Source organism: Plutella xylostella, chromosome 7, assembly GCF_932276165.1.
Source record: "Plutella xylostella chromosome 7, ilPluXylo3.1, whole genome shotgun sequence".
NCBI lineage: Eukaryota > Metazoa > Arthropoda > Insecta > Lepidoptera > Plutellidae > Plutella > Plutella xylostella.
This window is the reverse complement of record NC_063987.1, coordinates 3,160,568-3,182,600: the sequence shown is the minus strand read 5'-3', so window position 1 is coordinate 3,182,600 and position 22,033 is coordinate 3,160,568. Positions and strand designations below refer to the sequence as shown.

The 22,033-nt window shown below is 37.8% G+C and overlaps 1 protein-coding gene across 4 annotated transcripts in view; it reads left to right on the top strand.

The window, feature by feature from the left end:
- The window catches only part of LOC105382631, a 265,130-nt gene that overhangs the window by 235,000 nt on the left and 8,097 nt on the right, over positions 1-22,033 (top strand). For all 4 annotated transcript variants that reach the window (XM_048622017.1, XM_048622015.1, XM_048622016.1 and 1 more), the window contains 11 exons: positions 1,355-1,507; positions 2,061-2,259; positions 2,949-3,529; positions 4,707-4,850; positions 5,203-5,433; positions 5,770-5,872; positions 6,211-6,340; positions 6,839-7,045; positions 7,485-7,653; positions 8,337-9,122; positions 11,043-11,139. In XM_048622017.1, the coding sequence (XP_048477974.1) occupies positions 1,355-1,507; positions 2,061-2,259; positions 2,949-3,529; positions 4,707-4,850; positions 5,203-5,433; positions 5,770-5,872; positions 6,211-6,340; positions 6,839-7,045; positions 7,485-7,653; positions 8,337-9,122; positions 11,043-11,139 (2,800 nt within the window). The remainder of the gene's footprint in view (positions 1-1,354; positions 1,508-2,060; positions 2,260-2,948; positions 3,530-4,706; positions 4,851-5,202; positions 5,434-5,769; positions 5,873-6,210; positions 6,341-6,838; positions 7,046-7,484; positions 7,654-8,336; positions 9,123-11,042; positions 11,140-22,033) is intronic.

Sequence of the window (22,033 nt, the reverse complement as noted above, 5' to 3'; positions counted from 1 at the left end):
CGAATCATTCAAATGTATCAGCCTAGGATGCCTATAATATGAATATTGTAGCTTTTTTATTGTTATTGGTTTCCGTTGGGTAATAACTAATAAGACTACTAAGTTCACCATTATTGGATACATTCACTTTATTCTTAATGCGAAATCCTTGATGAGTTTCTATAGATAGCTTCAAATACATATTTCACTTAAATTTCATAACTGCTGTAAGATTTACGACATAAATCTGTGGGAGGTTTCCTTCACCAAACACTCGTTTATAGCTCATAACTCATATCTATTCATGAATTGCACGAGAGTTACAACATTTGATTCCTCTCCAAACAATAATTGACCATAATTTGAACTGTTTAATTCAATAAGAAGATTTATACGTTGTTTTTTATTTGATATTTAACTTCGAGACCGCGTCTCGCCCTAAAACTGTCCGGAGTTCATTTATATTGGGTTATTTATTGCTATATAGGTTTGTAGTTTTAATTCTCATGAATATTTACGCTATGCACGGCATAGGTCTTTATGCATAAGCAGTTTTCTACAGCTTCTACTAGGTTCTTAAGTTTCACTGGCCTATGGCTTGATTAAATTAAAAACTAGGAACTATTCTCCTAAAGGTTAGTTGTTAAGTTATTATATTATAAAGACTTTATATTAATTATTAACATCTATGTGAATTTGTGTAACGTAGTAAAATCTTTCGTTAAGGAAATAGTCGTAACTTCTCTTCTAACTCATTCAGCCGATATAAATTTTCGATTTCCATTTATATGTTACTTGGCTATTATCATGGCCCTTCTTTATAAAATCAATCACTTTCTCTAATTTCACTTTTTGTTGTTTGTTTCCACTTCGGCGCTCTATAATAGAATGATAGAGCAAAGGTCAGTTTGCACCTATTATTTTTAATTTAATTTCGATAGTGTCTATGTGATTTCTACGCTTAATAAGGTAGGTAAAGTATATAGGAAAGAGAAAATCTGATCTAACATCGATTTGATTCATTATTTAGGGCTTGCTAGCTTGTCCTGCGAGTTTTCCCCTGGGAAATCTGGGATTAACAGTAGCCTACGTGTTAATCCAGTATGTCAATTTACTATTATTAGTCCTTACTACTGGGTATGCCTGATCGAATTTTTTTCCCGTAAATATGTAACAAGCATCCATCCATCCATATTTCCAAATCCGTTTGGATACGTTGTCTGTTTACTTTTAATTTAAAAGAGTGCAAAGTGATGGAGGGTATCTTTTTTTAAATCAACGTAATTTTACTGTCACGTGTTAGATCTTCTGTATGTTTGTTCGCCATTATTTCATCATCTCCAACAGCACTAACCCTCGTACCCTCGTCTTCCAGGTGGGCATAACAGCGGATGAGGCGAGCGACAGTGACTCGGAGCCGGTGCTGAAGCAGCCGCGCCTGTCTCGACGCGGGTCGCCACGACGGTCGCCGCGACGGTCGCCGAGGCACGAGCGACGCAGGCCGAGGCGACGGGACTCTGGCTCACAGGTAACTGGAAATAAACTTTGTAAATTGATCCCTTGTTTTTCGGTGTATCCTCAGCATTCAGCGACTGACGCTGGTCTGACTGGCTAATACTTTTACACGGTGGCGAGTCCTAGTCTAGTCTTCCCTACTCTTGATTTTTATCACCGAAGCTCAAAAGGAGTAGGAGACAGATATAGTTGAGTCGAATTAAAATACTTATTAGAGGTTGGAGGTCTGCATTTGATAGTGAATGCTGATCATCATCTTGGCAAACATAGATTACTAGCTATTACCGCGAGCTTCGCTTCGCTCTCAAAGGTTGTTCCCAACAGTTTATAATCTAATTTTTCTACGTAATTATTTATTAGTCTATAAACCTTCCTTTTAAATTATTTCTACTAATAGGTATATTTGCGTGGTTATAAAGATCCAAGCATACATACATACATAGATACAGAAAGACGCGTGAACCGACTTTACAATGTAGTGATAATGATGCAAGTGCAAGTTATGTATCGCTCCCCAATTTTCTACTTACCAGAAACCTTGACAACACACTTATTACTTTTCCCAGGAAGAGAACGAGTACTCCGTGACGTACGCATGGCGCTCCGACTCGGACATTGAGCTGACGGACGACGGATCCAACATGGCGGACAACATGGCTGACAACATGGCGGACAAAATGGCGGAGCGACGCGTGCCGAGCGACGGCGACGCCATGGCGGATAGACTCACTGACCAGACCGTGCCCGGCGCTGATATGATTGATGGTGAGTAAGATTTGAAATGTATTACTTTGGAATAAATACCCTTGTTATACCTACCGAGTAGAGTGGCGAGACAGTATCCTCGACCAATGAACGGCTAGCAGTTGAACTTCTCTACTCGGTAGATGTAATCAGGGTCAAAAGGATGCCTTGCCTGTCCACACTGCACAGGTCTGTTATCGATGTATATAAACGTCACTTTATCGCGTTTTGCCATAAGTGAGTGATGTTCATTCCTTCGTAGGTATTTCATGATAAGGTTTAGGTACTCGAATCAGTTAAGAGGAAAGAAGTTAAAAAATTTATTGCAAGATTAAAAATAGCTTATTGTTGTTCTATGAGTACCGACACTTCATGGTTTATACCCTTTTCATACCATATATTTTCATACCAGACGATATAAACAGTACATGAATCATATTATCAATAATTAGCGACATATATGGCAATGGCAATGTGAGTAACGCTATGCGTGCCCATTCACTCTCACAATTTCCATTTCATCAATCCCACAATACAAGAATATACGTGATACTCCAGCCTCATTAGAATTTTAAAACAATAACGCACGCACGGTATTGTGTTATTGCCTCACATCAGACGTGTTTGTCAACAAACGACAAACATTAAACAATATCATTGTGCCAAAGATAAAGATAAAACACTAAAAGATATTCATTCGCTTTTCGCAGGCGCACTAAACCACACGGACCTAAACGACAGCAGGACGAAAACGCCACCGACAGTGATCAAGCGAAAGAAACCCGTAAACACATCGAAGTTCAACCAATCGGACAGAAAATCCAAAAACTGCGCCACATTCTACTTCCGCCATCACGATACGGACTCTGACAGACAAATGATCGAGACTGATGAGAAATCGCAAGAAGAATCGTCAGAGGAAGAATGGACTTACGTCGGTGGCGCTAAGGTTGCCAACGAAGATTCAACCGATATCATGACGTCCTCCGTTGAAATTCAGTGCGAATTGCCACTGGAAAAAGAAGAGCCGAAATCCAATTTCACAACATCAACACCGGATCTGCTTCGCGACCAGAACCAGAACACTCGATGCAAGGATATAGAGAGGCTGGTGATTCAGGCAGAGGAATTAGTTCAGAAGCAAGCACAACAGCAGATGATAAAGAAGAAAGGTAGAAGTTTGAAGCCGCTGATGTTTGATGAGGAAGGGAAGTCGGCCAACAGAGCCAAGATGTCCAGGATTAAGGAGTGGCTGAACCAGAGTAGTGAGGGGAAGAATGATAATAATCAGGTTAGTCTTTTGTTATCATAATACATTAATAAACTATAAAGTATTGTAGGACGTTACGATAGGCTAAGTGTTGACCAGAATGCGGGAAAATTACGTTGTGTATTGAATAAAACGTTAGGTTTCGAGCGGCGTAGGCTAGATACAATAGTCACCGCGAGCTTACTCATACATTCATTAGTCATCTCATCTTTTACACATTGTTTCAATTAGATTCCAAATATTAAAAAGTGTCTTCTTTATATTTACAAAAATATGGATAAAATTATAAAAATAGATATATAAATACACACACCTGCTTGTACTAATGTACTCCCTTGCGGGGTAGGCAGAGGTGCATTGCTGCACCCACTTTTCGCCAGTGTTTATGTTAGTCCCAATGTAATGGGGGGCGGGCCTATTGCCATTTCACTAAAATTATAACTAGCTGATAAAAATAAAATCGAGATGAAACACACAAATAAAATGGTCACGTTTCTTTTTATTAAGTAGACTTTAGTCTGGCATCTGTCTTGCTTATCGTCTATTTTATGGCATCAGTCATAATTTCAATACAATAATCCCTTCTTATCTTACTAGTAAAACGTTCACACGTTGAAATGATGACAAATGATTTATTGGTGCTATACCTACTATGACGTATCGTATCATTGATAAAATATCACACAATTAAATTCCAATTGAGATAGTCTAACACACTCAAATGATACTTGTACCTACATACTGTTAATTATAAATAGCATTTGAAATTAGATCATAATAATGCGTCATGAAACAATAGTATCTACCTAGTTATTTTGAATAACGCCGAATAGAGATAAGCCTACACACGAGAACAATATTATCAGGATTGGATGAAATCATATGCAGTAGTTAACCCTTTTGTCTACTACTATTTTAAATGGACTATACCTACTTTTTACGGTTGTTTAGGTACTTGTTTAGCTTGTTTACTCCCAATCCAACTAATCATGTTATATTTAGAAATATTGCAATCTTTTAAATATATAAAAGAACCGAAATTGTTAACAATATTGCAAGTTACAATCTAAGCAAAGTACACACATACCTATAGTAGGTATATCATCCGCATTAAAGTCAACATCCCATCCTACCTCACCCAACACCAAAACACCCTAACCACCAGCAAACTTCAATCAAAACCCGCCTCTATTCCCAGGATCGTGAGAGCTACGACGCATCAGGCGAATACACTACTGAGAGTGAAGTGGACACCTCGTTGACTTCTGAAGAGCGGAACATTCACTCTTCGATGGATATGAGTACTTCCACTTGCACGGTGACTCCCACGCATCATGCTAAGGTAAATATTGGGTTTACGCTTTAGAGGTTATAGAGGGTAAAGGGATTTTGCATTGGTCGTTGTGTTTTGTTTACGTATAAGGGCTATAATCTCATCATAATGTATAATATGTATTGCTATGAAATATGTGCTTAATGGATAACACGACACGAGGCAATCGTGTCATGGATTGCCCTCCTGTCAACATAACGTTGGATGATGATTATAACTATGTCCTAGACACAGAGTTGAGGTTTAAATGCCTATGGGCCACTGATGCCTTAAATAAAGGATTATTAAATACAGAGAGAAGATATGATTGTTTCATTTACATGACCTCCAACGTGTTAACCACCAACCCTTAACCCTTCAGGTGACGCTACGCAAGAAACGCGGCAACAACTCAAACCGCCCATGGTCAGTCTCCTGCTTATCACAACTAAGCGGCGTTGCCACATCGCTCGCGGCCACGCCCACCGCTTGCGACGTTGCCGCTATGGGCCGCACCAACATGTCCATATCCGAGTCTGCTCTGAATACGCTTGAGACGCAAGGCGTGGGTGGTGGTGATGCGAAGCTGAGGGGAAGTTCTACTACGGTTCAGGTATGTTTTCAGTTATTCATCGTCAATTTACCTTGTAGCCATCAAAGACTCATGCTATATCGCCTATTTTTGTAGATCAGTCAATGCTCCTTCTCACTCCCACGAATGTAATTGTTGCCATTTTCGTATTCTTTCTTTATATGTGGGCGCTATATGCCCAGGGAAACAATGATCTGTCATTCACCTAGGAATGAAGCTTTCTCCACAGCATTTTAGCATACTGGCTAAGGACCGGGACCTCCTTATCAATCAACCGTGTACGATAGTGACATAACTCATAAGTACTTACTCAAAAGTGTCTTAACAATAACTACAACACGTCCAATTCTCCCACAGGGCCACGTGTCCAGTACCAACACGGTGACAGAAGCGTGCACATCGTGCGTGGACGACAAGCCCGGCTGCATGCGCCGCAAGAGACTGCTGTCCCGCCGGCGAGGTGAGCTGGTAGTGGCGCCATCTACAATTCTTTTTGCGCGGAAAGTCCCACTGGCGACGTTTGCATTTGATAGAACCGGAATATGACACTATGATAGTCATTTTATCTACATCTATATTGAAACACACACCCACAAAAAATATATATGTATACGTATGGCATACAAGTAACTAGCTGTTGCCCGCAAGCTTCGCTTTGCCTCAGGTTTTAACCCAGGGTGGTGTCAAATTTTATTAAAAAAATGGCACATTCGCTTCCCAAATAGGTTTCACAAACATCCATCCATCCTTACTTACAATCTCAGCTTTAAATAAATCTAACATCATCCTTTTCCCCAGGTACCCCAGTGCGTCGCGAGCGGCTAGTGAAGTCGCTGTCGTTCTGCGGCCGGCTGAGCCCCGAGATCGAGATGGAGAAGAACGAGCGAAGCGCCGCCAGCGACCCCGCCACTTCTAGGAAGAATCATAGGTGGGTTACAAACCAGTCTTTTATGTACAGACCCCTTAGCATGTACTTTCATCGTGAACGTGAAGTAGAATTCATCGTGTAATTTTGTATGAAAATATGAACAGTGCCCCTGGCGGTCGGTAGCAGAACTAAAATTTCCCTACAAAATTCAACGAGTAATTTCACGTCACTACTGTCTGAACTGCTACCGTACCACCACCGACATATTAAAAACATTGGTAATCCATAGGTAAAGCGCAGATGTTTAGCGCGGCCAAATACCTAATATGGATCTATGGATAGGTATTAGGTAGGATTTCACTTTATCGCCGCTATATCGCTATAAAAATTAGCTCTGCGGCCTCTACGTCTAGTAATGTTTTTTTATTGAAGTTCACTTGAGCGTATAATTTTCGAAATTTTCCGAACACTTCAGCAAATTTTATATTTTCTACTGTAATCTAATCAATAGCACACCACCATCTACCGGCCAACGCTCAAACCTCTTGCTCCCCACAGATTCGACACAACATCAACGTCAGGCAACGACAGCGACGACGAACTAATTCGCCAGCAGTTAGCCACCATAGCCCACCTGCGCAGGAGCATAGAGAAGACGCATATATCTGGCAAAGAGGACGGAACTATCCCGGAGCAAAATGAAGAGGGCGTTAGTGTCGCGCCGGCGTTTAAGTTGGGACCTAATGGCGGGGAGGTTAGACCGAGGTAATTGTTTATGGTCAATATGTTTAATTTATTTATTTATTCTTCATTGCACAATATACAAAAGTAATTATGTACAATTAGGTGGACTTAATGCTAAAAGCATTTTCTACCAGTCAACCTACAGGAGGTACAGGGAGTAAATTGTATGGGAGTGCAAAAAAAAAAGAACTTAGTTAAGACAATTTCAGCGAGGAAAACTAAATATAACTCGATAACTATACCAGAAACAAACAGGTATTTAATATCATCTAACTTTTATGGCGTCTCTGTTTCTATTATTATAACATCCAGCCGGTAGTGCTTAGATGAGAAAGGCCTAAGACAGAGTGTTGTGCTGTTCCTTGGGAGATTTTATTCATCTATGGATGATTACGGGCTGATGATTAATACGGCCTAATTTTGTTAAAATTAAACCTAATCACATGTTTCCCTCCAACAGGCACGCAAAAAGCGTAGACCGCGAGCGCAATCTCCTAGCCATGTCTCTCGGCAACCCCAACGAGATGTGGGACCTTGGAGTCGACAAGGACTCCGATGTGGATAGGAGCGTCAACACCGGGACCGAGGAACATAGCTCGTTTTCAGAGCAGGCTTGGGACTTTTATCAGGTGGGCACTAGATGGCGCTTTTAAGTATTTTTAGTTTAAGCTGTAGGTATGACGCTAGATGGCGCTTTTAGGTGTTTTTCCTTTTTATCAGATTCTAAGTAGGTCTTAGGATTGTGACCATGGCGAAAGGTTTAGCCACATAGATTAGCGTCAGTTAGTGACCTTGAGATGCTTGTATGTTAAGTCCTCTTGGTAACCCCAACGAGATGTGGGACCTCGGAGTGGACAAGGCTCGGATGTAGATAGGAGCGTCAACACCGGGACAGAGGAACATAGCTCGTTTTCAGAGCAGGCTTGGGACTTTTATCAGGTGAGTAATGTGTGGATTATGGCACTAAATGGCGCTTATTATATATTTTTGAGAATGCCAGACGTCGTAAAGTATAGACATTATTCTAGTGTGTGTATATTAACGATGCCAAGACTTTTTATCATCTAGTCATAATTTATGTGTTTAAGTATCTATATGTATATTTATCTTTTTACATAATAATTAAGTATACAAGTCCCTTTTTACTATCTACGACACACCTTAACATTTTGGTTGCATGGTAAGGATATTCTTGGCCCTAGCTGCCCTAGTATAATTGTATACTGTGTATACATAAATGATATCTCACTGTCCCCTTCTTAACATGCCCAATCCATACAACCTAGACTAACAACAAACCCATTGTCAACAGGAGAAATACAACTCTGAGAACTACTCCGAAGCGCCCGACTCTGACGCGGCGCGTCGCCTTTTGGAGTTCGGCGACGACTATCGAGCCTTCCTCGACTCACAGTCCGACTGCTGCTCCAGCCTGTCCGCCTGTCCGCCCGACCACAGCCCCACCCGACGCCGTCGTCCGACCGATGTCCGCACCCACAAGAGACCCGGCAAGACGGGCGATGTGGACACACCCACCCGCAAACCCAAGAAAAGCATGTCGAGCGCTGAGAGAAAGAAGAATCTGCTGGATAGTCTCGAAAGGTCTAGGAATAATACGAGCATTGAGAGCAATGATGGTGGGAGGAGGAGAAAGCCGTCGGAAGGCGATCGGAAAGCTAAAAGGTCTCCAGAGTTTGATCTTTTAAATATACAGGCGTTGAGTCGCAGGCGTCACAGCTCCAACTTAACTAGCGATGAGATCAACAGCTCTTTGGAGTACACCGAAGTGAATAACAGACCGGATTTGCTCGACTCCTTGAACAGGCGTAGGAGGATTATGGACGCGCAAAACGAGTCGGAGCTCCAAAAGGTTGCCTTGTCAGAGCTGCGTAGACGCTCGACGGAGAATGTGGATTCGGAAGACGAATCCTCGAGCCCTAAAAAGCACAGTCGCAGGAACCACTGGAGCGGGGACTCGGATTCGGAGTCGGAAGAAGTGAGGACGCTGATTCATCGGTCTAGCACGCAGCTTGAAGCGGCGGAGGCCATTTTGGAGCGCCAGGAGTCGTCGCCTGACCTGCTCCGCGCATTCGACTACGTAAGGACTTTCGATACAGATTTCAGTAGTTACAGCGATGCGGATGACCTCCCGGCTTGCCTCGTCCGGCGCCCTGCATGCTTGAGAGCTAGATTTGGTCTAGTCGTTGCCGCTTTCTCCATATTAATCATAGTCTACATCCATCTACAATGACAGTTGGCTTGGGCTTGACTCGTGTGTATAGTTATGTATGTAAGTATATGTATTAGGTTCGCCGCGATTGCCAGATGGTCGTGACTCGAGTTTTCAGCTGTATACCGTCTGTTGTAAGGTCCGGTTTTGCGTGGCAAAATTGTGACGCTTACTGTTTAGTGTAGCTGTAATTGTGAAACAAAAGATTTGTACAAATTGCATGCGTTTAAATGTAGTGTTGTTTAAATGCAAGCGGTGTCTGGCAATCGGGGTACAAATAACTACATTCCTGAACTAATTTATTGATTTTCGTTTTTTTTATGATTAACGCAAGAAACGGATTTATTTTTAAATTAAATAAATCGAAATTAAATCGTGAGAGCATCAAAAATGATTCCGTTGGCTTTTTTATTCAGTATTTTTCCAACTAACAAATCTCTTTTGAGCTAACTGTGTGATATGATTAATGCTTTTTATAATAACATAATTATAATTTATTTCACCTTTCTGGGGTTACATGATGGTGCTAGACCCAAGTATAACTTGAACTTAAACGTTCCTAGACTATTAATTATTTAAATTTAGAAGCGTTACCTAGGACTTCTAAGAATCCTAAAAAAAAGTTAAGTAACTATTAAGACAACAACGAGTAACAGCTATCAGTACTATCGTTATTAAGATAAATATTCGTTATTTGTTGAGTAACGTTACCTCATACATAAACGTGATTTCTTGTCATACGAAAGTGATATAACTAATTTAGGTTTTGTATTAAGTTAACTAGTTTAGCTAAACTGAAAAACAATTTCTATCAACAAATCAAATATGATTTATTAGAGCATTTCTTATACTTTCGCACAAGTCAAATATTATTTTCAAATCGAATGTACCGTATAAAGTAATAAAATTGTTTTAAAAAAAGGCTTTCAGGCATTTCGATAGAATTTAGTTTTTCAGTATAATTATGGTTGTACTTTTGTTCTTAAGAAAACCAATAACTGCATGTTATATTTATATTTTTGATGCGACTGAACTCCGTTTTCTCATAATAATCTATGTAAATACCTACTATATCTAACCTCAAAATAGGAGTAGGTTGTTAATTTGACTTTTTTTCTTTTTTATTGTAATGGCCAAGAGTGATTATTTGTATTCCTTGTTAATAAATGTTTCAGTTTGAAAATTAATTATGGAGTTTCAGTCAATTAACACCCTTCTCTGTTAATAATACTATAAATAAAAAGCAATTAACGATTTTGTCTATATACAGTAATATTTTTCTAAATTAATATTCTATTGAGCTATTTTTTTCTATAATAGTTATTTTTATTGTTTTGGCATAGCTTAAAACTTTTCTTAAATAGACTAATATAAATACACTTTTGGACTAAGATTAAATTGGACCACTGTATAAGATTTTTTTGCATGATTCACATTAAAAAAGCATGAAATTTTTCCAAATAAGTTTGTGACATTGTGTGGTGCTGTGACCGAAGCTGTAAACTAAAAAAAGGAATGAAAAATGTGAGTTAGTTAATATTAGTATACGAAGAGTGTAGCTTAGAATATGCTATCTAATATCTATGCACTTGCTTAGGATTATCACTGCGAACAACTTTGTAGTAGGCGCCGAAATAAATAAGCCAAACGCCTTAGTTTGTAAACTTTTGAATAAAAATCAATTTTATTTCTTTTATTAATGACACTGGCTGGAAACAATTTCGTGCGTCTACTAAAAAGTTCCTGTCAAAAAGGGCGGGAAAGTAAGTTTTTTTTCTCGTTACGCAGACGGACATCGTGACTCGATGCCGGGAGAATATCAACTTGTTGGACGCAGCTCTGGCCGCGGGGAACCTGTCTGCCACACTGCAAAGAGATATTAGAGGTGAGTTGATTTATGTTGTGAATTATTTTAAATACTTAATAAAAAAATTGCAGTTATTTATCAGTTGGTGAATAACACCACTCGCTAGCTTCTGGTTGTAATATTGCGTAGGTACAACGAATTAACGAACGAAATTTTTATATTTTTAATACTGACCGCATTTTATAAAATTAAGAACGCATCGATAAGCGAAGCAATGGCTGCAACACGCGTGCAGCCAACAGACAAAGATCGAGTTTCTCGCAAAAATGCAAGCAGAGCAGTCGGCGGTTCCTGACCGCAATTTTCTTCTCGAATTCCGACCGGTTACCAGTGTTGCCAACTTTGTTACTTTATAGCTACATCCAGCTATTACTTAATGTACGGCAGATACTATTTTTTGAAACTTGTGGCTATAATTATTTGTAGACTCTTTAGCTACTTTTGGTTGTATGCGTAGGTTTAGCGTTTTCACCATTATTTTAGTACATATCTATTTAATATAGTCAATCGGTATCTTATTTGTACATGATCCATACGACATATCCTTTTTTTCATCATAATTTCATAATCCATCAGACAGTCATAAAGAATCATTGCGAAACTGCCAATTTCGTCCTTTTATTTTACATTTTTATTAGGCAATCCGTAAGTTTACATGTCAGTTAACGTGTAACTATGTCATTTCATCTAAGGTGTCATACCATATCTATAGAAACACTAGCTACTTTCAAAACAAAAAAATACAGTACCTATTTAGTACAAACCTTCAGTAGCAGTTGGCAACACAGCCGGTTACTGAACGAAGACCTTTTGTTCAACAATCTCGCTCCGGATCAAGGTTGCTCAAATATGGCCCGCTCGCCTCCGCTTGCCATTTTTGATTTATTTATTCTGTGCACTAAAAATACCTGATTTAAAAACCGCTTGGAAGGCAAACTTCGCTTCTGTAAATTGAACGGCTTAATAGTCTGGGTTTTATATCTTAATTATGAATTGGGTTTAATGACCTTATTTTTTTTAGATTGGATAGTCATTTAACAAGTCTAGGTCCTAGGCAGTGCCTACAACATCGTCAATAACCCGATGTAAAAGATAACGATGTCCCGACACACAGCTTTCTAGTTTATACCCACACCCGGCTCAGTAATCATACGGATCAACCGTAACAGAACTTATAATTACCAGCACATTTCGTACCGATCTACCTACCATCAGGCTGATGGCATTTTCCCAACACATTAGAAATTTCTCTACGGAAAATGAAGGTTGAAAAGGAAAGTTTTTAATTTTAATACTTACTTTATCCAAATTGATGCCCCAATTTTCATCAATTTTGTCTTTTAAATCTGTTTTCTGTCGGGGAACCTAGCCTACTAAATAACTACTTAGTTATTGTTAAAACAAAAATACAATATGCTAAAACAGTCAGAGTTCCTACGCAGTATTAAGGTTCTACAAAGTTCATATTTAATCTAAAATCCGTAGGTGGTTCTTTAACATTTGCAAGTTATGTGGATGTGGGCGGCTAAATAGGTATAACTAAACAAGTTATGTATAAACTTGAAACACTACCTAGGTATTTCCTAAAGTACCTACACTAATACTATCTTGCTGGATTTAAACTCAAATGGTGAATACCCACCTCTCCTATTCGGCATATTACCAAGCGAGTTAAAATAAGTACTAAATATGATATGAAGTACAGTCAAATAAAGACATAAGTAAGTAATACACCCCTCCAGCGCAAACACTTTCATATCGGGATCTACTGACGAGTGACAGAAGGCACGAAGAATAGTCAATAAATCCAACTCGTGTATCATTCGCCTAACTTGGAGCGCTTGAAGCATCAAACTGTTTGCCCTGTATACGTATGAGTATCTGTATAAGTATACGTATCTCTTTTGTTGATTGCAGTTCTGTATATGAATGTAGACGACATCATCACCATGTGCAGAACATATTTCCCCTAAACGGTCAGGTATGCAATTACAATATCCAGTGGCCATTCCAGTCTTGAATTAGTTCCATATTGCCGCCACCGCGCCTCCGCTCAGGAAGTGACGTCACGGTTGTGATCATCATAGCTACGGCATAATTACCATTTACGTGCATTCCCATCTATAATAGGTACGTACCAGCGAAAGCGGAACGTCTATATTACTGGCAAAAGATATTAAACTAAACAAATCATAATTATAAATTATATGCGTTTCATAGTTAATAGTTATGAGTATTTTGTACATAAGCCTAGACTAAGAATAAACACAGACACATTGTTACGTAAATGTAAATAAAGACCAAGATTTCAATGTCAGACATTGTGCATACTTGAATTGTGTATTTGCGCGAAGCACGGGAATAAATTACAGCATATTTGAAGATAAACTTTAAAATACATTATTTTCTATTGTATCGAAATATGGGTTCAAAGCATATTATCTTAAATATACCTATCACTAACCGCTCTAAAAATTCAATCACGACATGACATCACATTCAGACTCTTCTAAATGGAAAAATAAACACAATCTAAAATTCACTTGCAATTGAGCATACAGCAGTTCTGATGAAGACTTTAGGACTATTGGTCGTTTGTACAATGGGAGCTGTTACTAAAATCCTCGTTGTAGTCCAAAAGTCCAGTCCTAGCTTCAGAAGACGTGAGTTTAAAATTTAATCCTATTAATTATGTCCATTTTGAAGGTACAAAATAATATTATAGCGATATCAAACTTAACAAATTGCCTATGCAAAAGGAGGTACTTACCTATACGATTTATATCACTCATACAGTCGAATTTCAAAAAAAGAATTTAAGAGACGTCGAAAACATCTCTAACATTTTAAATAGTGCCTTCAGAATCGACATCATTCTTGATTTGAAAATCTCTTCAGTACTTAATGTATTTATTTAATCATGTTGTCTTATATGCAATGAACAAAATTAAACAGACCAACGCCATCATTAATACAAATTCATGTAGGTATGTAAGTGAGTCAATAGTAACGATGTTTACTCATTAAGCTTGCACAACTGCAGATGTTCTGCCGATGCATTCTTTGGCATTGCCTCCATTCTTAGATTAACGAAATACGGACAAGATGGCGCGTCACATACAAATCAAAGCAAAAAACTTTCCGCATTTTGTTTACTGTCAAACCGTTTTAAAGTTCAACCTATTGACAACCATTGTAACAATGAGTAAAGTGAGGTGTTATTTGTCGACACGTTTCTTATGCACTGATACTCCATCTTTGTTCGTATATTGGTAATCTAAGCCTCCATTGTACAATTGTACATTTTGTACACATGCCCAGACGCAACTACTGGCACATCTATCGAAATAGATCTAACTATTGTATTGTTTTGCATTTGTATATGCAGGATACTATATAATAGGTACGTCATTTCTCGTTTCTTGCTTTTTAGTATGTGTTTTGGATTACATTTTGATGAGTTCTTTACATGTTTAGTTTTTATAGTTAAACCGTCTACCCTGGTAGTTGCAATTTTATGGATCTCTGGTTATAATACATATGGTAGATTCTAAACACAAACTTGTGAAGGCTTAGGCTACGTTAGGTACAAAACCTATCAAATTAATTGATATATCACGACGCGACGACGTTTATCGATAAACATTTATATTTATAACATCACTCAATCCGACACATTACAGAGACCTTCATTTAGTTCCACATTTATTTTCATTACCACGTCTACAGCAAAACAACTGCAAACCGAACGCATCTACAGAATACATCTAAGATATAATATATGTATAGTTGGATGAATAAAAACTACTTGCTAAATGTTGCTAAGCTATTAATCTGTCAAAAAAAAAAACAAAACACAACGATTCACAGAGCAATCTGGGATAAATGGTTGCAAGTAAACGGATATAATCACGTGGAATGCAGTTGAATTGAGCCTAAAAAGGGCTGATGATTGGTATGGGAGGCGCGTTGAAGACACCGCTACTATTAGTGGTAGATAAGCGTTGAAGAAAGGCTTGACTAGGGTCATTGGCACGGGTGACGCCTGTGTCAAAGCGTTTACCGTCACTTTCATATCTGTTTATGTATGTGCCTCAACTAATGACGATGTTAAACTGCTAGCATACGTTTCCTCAGATCTGTTGAAGAGTTAAATAAAAAATATTTAAAAAGTATATGTATAAAGTACATAAAGCTAAAATTAAACTTTCCTGTGCGACTATCCATTTAATTTTCCTTCTTTTTTATACGTATTAAATGATGATGTCAACTTGTCTATTTATAGACGTATGCTGTATCTAGCTTCCTATAATTAAAGGATCAAAGTTTGTGTTATTTTCACCTTTGAAATAACTGCTTACTCACTGTCGACATTCATTATTGATTTGAACGATTTTATACAATAGTTCTTTTACTATTTATTCAATGAAAATTCTCACTAAACAATATAGGTATTCAAGCTGTAACATAGACAATATGACAATAGGGTTGTGTAAAAACAGGCTCAATACAATGCATCATTCGAACTTGACCCTAAACACTCGGACAATACTCCAAACTCCTACCTAACATAAGGAAAGACTTTAAAAAGTCGTCAATTTTGAAACCCAATCACACATAGTTATAATAAAGATATCGATGAAGTATGATAGAAGAATGATTAGCACGCTATTTAGGTGTGCGTTGTCAACATTGAAAATCGTGTAAAGCGCTTCAAAAACTGCATCGTTCAACGAAGCGAATTGCTTGAAGCGCTGCCAGCTAGCGACAGAAAGTCACAACACTGGCTGGTCACACAAGCCGAGTGCGTCGCGCGCCGCGGACGCATTTTTAGTTTTCGCGGTTTTCGTCGCGCGCTCTTTTGTTTACAACCGTTCTATTCACATCACTCCGGACTGTGACTTCATCATTTTCCGCTTGTTTAGATTACGGACTAATAAAAATACCACACGGTAATTTGAAAACATTATTGCGTTAACAGTGTGCAGTGGTAAGAGAAAAAAATATATAACACAATTTTCTCGTTATCAGAGTGAAATCGGTGATGCGCACGAGTGGCTGAATACTTTCGCCAGGGTCTGTGTGGGATGCGGTTTGAATGGCTCGTTTCAATTGTGCCCTATATTTGGATAATTGATGTGGCTCTGACAATCGACAGTTGCATGATTGCATGCACTGAGGCCGTGGCCAAAGCTACAGCTGTATAGTTAGTTGCGTCGATTTTTCCTCAATGTTTTGTTGACAAACCATTATTGTTTTTCTACTGCGATCGTCTACATGGTGCTTTGATGGTTAAAACGCGAATGGATTCAGATAAATGCATAACAATATTTACATTCCGTATTTATACATATCAGCAAACGGTCTTTAGTTTTACTAAGTTATTTGCTTTCGTAGTTATCTAATCATTTACAATGCGCATGCTTAATTTGTTTACACTTCTTTGTATACCAATGCAGTCTTATTATAAATATATTTTGTTGCCTTTGGTAATGATTAATCTCTTATAGCTAGATAAATGATAATATTGCTATAAAAAAGAGTTAGCTTATAAAATGCTACCGAAACTAATCAAAAAAAGAATGCTAACACAGTAGAATCAATTCTGATCATATTTGAATAAAGGTAGATACAATGAGATCATTTCGCGAATAATAAACTCAATTCAAAGTTGCGTAATGCTGCAGCCAACGGTAGACCACTTTTCTGACAATCATCGTACATTCGGAACCGGTCATTAAGTTTTATACCTTTTTCATAACTACTTAGGTACATACAGCTCCAATACGCCGTTACGTAAACTTAATGGCGCTATTGAATGATGTCCAAACTCATGGAAAGTTTCTTTTTGTTTGTTTTTCAATTAAATCTTGAAAAAAATATTCAATGTATGGAATGGAATCCTAAAAAATCCCTTAAAAAAACTCCTTACAAAGCCATTAAGATTTTATAAGGTAAACAAAGAAGGTTGTAGGCTGATGAGATCAGACTCCTTTTTAAGACGGTAGGTATCGTACTTAAAAGACCATTCGACTTTAAAAGGAGGCATGAATAATTGAAGAGAATCACACTGGCTGACTAAAATATCACAACGAAAAGCGAACATAAGAAAATTGCACACATGATTTACAAAATAGCTGTTGGGAACGTTTGGATGAAAAATTTAAATAATTCCTACTTATGAATTTTGAATTGAACACTGGCAAAGATTCACTCATTGAATATTTAGAAGGAGTAGCCAGACGAAAACGGTTTTTCACGACCATTTTTAGACAGACATTCAATTTGTACCACAAGAACTTTAAAACATAGAATCATAATTTATGTTTAGTGCAGATTCTTATGCATCTGAACTATAGAATCTCTCAGTAATCTTCGTAGTTATACCTTTCAATACCCAATATGTAAGTAGGTACATAAACCAAATCTTGAATAGAATCAAGCCATATCCCACGGACAGACGCATCGAATTTCGCACACAACATTAATTAGGTTTGTCAGTCAGTAAAGTACTTAACGGTGAATCAGACCAGCCATTCTAGTTCATCTCATACACCGTTATCTTGAATCACTTATAGTTTGTTGCTTTCTTATGTTATATCTGTAGAAACAGGATCCAATACACTTAACTTATCATCTTATTTGGCATCCGTTTGCATAATTCAAAGTTATTTAACATGATTATTTAATCTTTGGAAATTACATCTTTTGGTGTTTGACTGGTATAAAGTGGTAATATGAATCTTGTATGTTCACGCTAATTTCTTTTTATAATAAGCAGCTTTGATACAACTTAATTTATGGTTTTAGCATTCATTTAAATATCCATCACGTATTTAATTTCTTCTAAAAGTTTGTGATGTGAGCTCAGCAAATACTCTCTTTGTTCATTCAAAGTGAAACGAATTCGCTAGCGACAATAGATTTACTTGAATTCTCATCGGTAGACACTGTTGGCTATAAATTACCTGAACTTTGCTCTTAATTGACACCATCGTCTTCACCTCGTGCTCTGAAGTTCTATTTTATTGCCATTTTAATTGCTTTAAAGTGCTACAGAGAAAGGAGCGAGACTATTGTGACGCAACTGAAGTAAACTCTCCTGTGTAACGCTACACATCTGATAAAAGAGATCTCGCATTTAACCATATCTCTGCATAGAATTCATTGCTTCCTGTGGTAAATTTATATGAAACTTAATTTACTGTCCTGTCTTTAAAGACCACTCTTGCGCACGCACCGCCGATTGCCACCATTATGTCAATTTCCCAACCAACAACAACTATATTATCGAGTCAATTGTGTTATTTAGTTTCTCATTTCTCTCAAGCTAGATCACAGTGATAAAAGATAATCAAAAGCTACGGGGTCTTCAGTGAATAAAAAACTTTAAAGTGATGTATTAGTGAAAGTATTAAGGACATTTTTAACAATGAGTGTTTCTCTTACTTCTACTACTACAGAGACTCAAAATGAGGAGATCGGTAAGTTTATTATTGCTACAGTATCAACTGTATCGAGTTACTTTTATTTAATATAAGTACATCAGTTTACCTTTATATGTTTTCTTTAAACCTCTTTTTCAATGCATCATCCCGGTTATTTTATTTCGCTGCAAGTACATTTAATATTGTTAGAATATCTGCAGTACCCCAGGTTTTCCGCACTTGATAAAGTACGGCGTAGAAACATAAATAAACATAGACACATTGCGGGAACAGTGTTCTTGACCTATTCGCGTCCAGTTCGCCTACGGGAGGCCCACGCCTGGCATTATTACCATCTCATTTTACCTGCAGGTACTGTGCCTGTGCTAATTGCAAATTCGCGCAACATTACTAAACATTCAAGTTAATTTTCATACCTGAAGCCAGTTTTCCCACCTACGTTTACATAGTTAACAGTCTTATCTACATTCTCCGTTGTATGTTTAAACATTATGGGTACGTCTGAGTGGCGTTTCACTGCATTCAACAGGTTTCTACATTTATTTAAATGCAAAAGTTGTCAGTCATTTACAAGTCAGGTTATCCTTTCATCAGCTCTACTCGTGTGTACATAAAGATACCGTAAAAATATCTCTTCGGGAAATATAAACACAATAAGAGATAAATGCGATTCTCTTCCTCATAATACAAGTAGCATAAAACTTCCTGTTTTCTCTTTCGACGCTCAAACGGTCAAAGACAAAATTGTTGAAAATATGCCAAGTCGGTCATCGTTACATTACTTAATCGCGGATATGATTGATCCAAAGGTTAGCTATCATTACCGTTTTAGGTACGGGTCGGATATCTGTGCTTAATGGATTTCCGGACGCAAACTGAAACTGATCATGCCTTCAGCGTTTGTCGACTCCGAAAATGACACGACTATTGAAATGACTATCGGATTGACTATTAAAAATCATAATTGAATTATGAAACCAGATAACAAAAGATTTTGCGGATTGACAACCGGCCGCCGCGCCGTCCATCACTCGATTATTTGCTTGAAGGCAGTGATGAAATTGTAATCAAATTGTCTCCCACTAGGTCACAGACAAACTACCGGTGTTTTTTCTGTGCCCTGTACTGTTCGGATCATTATCTGACGGCCAGCGGTGTTGCAATGTCTGGGGGTCACTCTACACGACGAAAAACTAAGTTTCGAAGCGCATCTGCGCGAGTGCGTCTTAAACTATCCGATTGCACGATAGCTCTCGTTCGTTCGTATTTTCTTTATATAGAGTAACCCTCCTGCATCTCACCGGCGCTTGCGCAACCGCGCTGGCAAAAACTCCGACCGATGACAAACCGTCGAAGATATTAATTTTGTCTAGACAAAGGATTATGTTACACTTTCCATTGTTGTATTTTCTAGCGGTTACGTACTCGTTATAAGTGAGGTGGGTAAGAGCCTTCTTTATTAATTTTATGAACGTAAAATGCTGGACATACGTCTACTGATTCGTTTTGGTTTTCAGAAATCAATGTTTTTTAAGTACTTATTTTATAGAAAAACTTGGTATAAACGGTATCTACTTACGTCTTACTTATCTTTCTGCCATATTACATACTCGTATTTACATTATTATTTGCTTAAATAATATCAAAAACGTTATCTTTATATCCGATGCGAAATTGTTCCGTTTTTCAAGGTTTATCTACCTAGTTATTTCTTTATCATTCTTAATTCTTATCAGTAAGTATGTAATTATCTTGATGTCATAATAGGCGCGACTTTGATACTTAATATGAGTTTAAATATGAATTATAATACTTGTATATTTGGTATACTTACATAAAGATCGATATTTCCTATTTCAGCTAGGTAACTCATAACTAATATCAAAATTGTTTCTATACATTTTATAGTAAGTACTCGTAGAACTTCTAGTGACATAGCCCTTTCTAAACCTCTTTTAATTATGAATGTATAAATTAACAATTCGTACAGTTCGTACCTAACCGTATTTTAACTATCTAGATCTTAATTACAGGTTTTGTAGTTTGTCTGATGTCGCAAGTTGAACCGGCATAGTTTATCGTTTTATGGAACAATTCGGGTCACGCCGATAGCCTCCAGACTTTTGCACGAATTCGGCCTCACACGATCGTGCTATAGCAGTAGTTTGTTTCGGATCATCTGCTATCAAATGTGTGCTCATTTTGTTCTTAATTTCTTCAGTTAATACAGTTACGATGACAAAGTTATTTTTTAGACCAGATTGGTCTTGTGCCATAAGCTTAATGAAATTGATATTTCCTCAAACCAATTATCCATGACAATGAGCTAGGCTGGTCTCAATAGGCTAGTCTAGACCTTTTGTGCACGCTAAACTCAATCTATCTATCATATCGGGGTCACCTTGCATTTGACGTGGTGCGTTGCTTGAACAACAGCTCGGCATTCAAGTATAACCCCTAGCGAATGGTGTGAAGGTTCAAATTGTGTGTTTGAATGTCCTGTGTGCAGTACATTGTGTACAGTTGCAGTGGCGGCCTTGTCTCGAGTAGTTTCCCTCGCATGATTGAGTTGACAGTTGGCTAATGGATTGCAGTCATATCCTGCCGCCTCGTTCAGGTATAGCCTGCTTGATACTTCCGTTTGTTTTTCATTTAGCACATGATTTACTTTGGTGAGTCTTGAGCCTCTTGCTTTGATTACTACTCCACTTTTTGGACTACCCATATATACATCAACAGCAATTCTAACTTCCACTTACGTGGTTTTTAACATTTTATTTTGAAGCATTGTAGTTTATATCGTGTTAATTAGGCAGTTATTTTCTTCACCTTTTCCCCATTACCATAAACGTGTCAACTCTTCTATTCCTAAACAGGCGTTCATTATTCTGTACAAGCACCGCATTTGCCGAATGAATGTCAATTTTCACTCTGAAAAGTCTTGCTCGTACGTACCTATGTACAATTGAGGCAATAATGATACTTTAAGCATTTAAAATTACTACTACTAATTTTATCTAATAATTTTGGCTACTTTATTAGGTGTACATTACTTGCAAAAATTAGCTAACTATCTGTTGTTCATAACCTTATAACTGTTCATAAAGTTGTAACTGATTTTAGTAAACATTTCCAGCGATATTTATAGATGTTCTCTACAGTACGTAATGGTACTTAAATGGTTTCGTGGTTGCCCATGCGCATCCAAACCGTGGTATTATACAATTTGTTCACTTTCACCTCATACGTCGTAGAGGCGAGGACACAAAGTTGTCATGTGTTTATAGGTACTCGTTTTACCCGATATGGCCGTGCGTGTTCATTTTCGAAAGGCTTATAGGTGGCTTTACAAGTTTTATTACATCCCGCTATTTATTTTAATGTTGTCAGCATGTATCTACCTACCTATGTAGGTACCTTGTAATTACTGGAAACATCAAGATAAACCTTAGAAAGCCTTTATG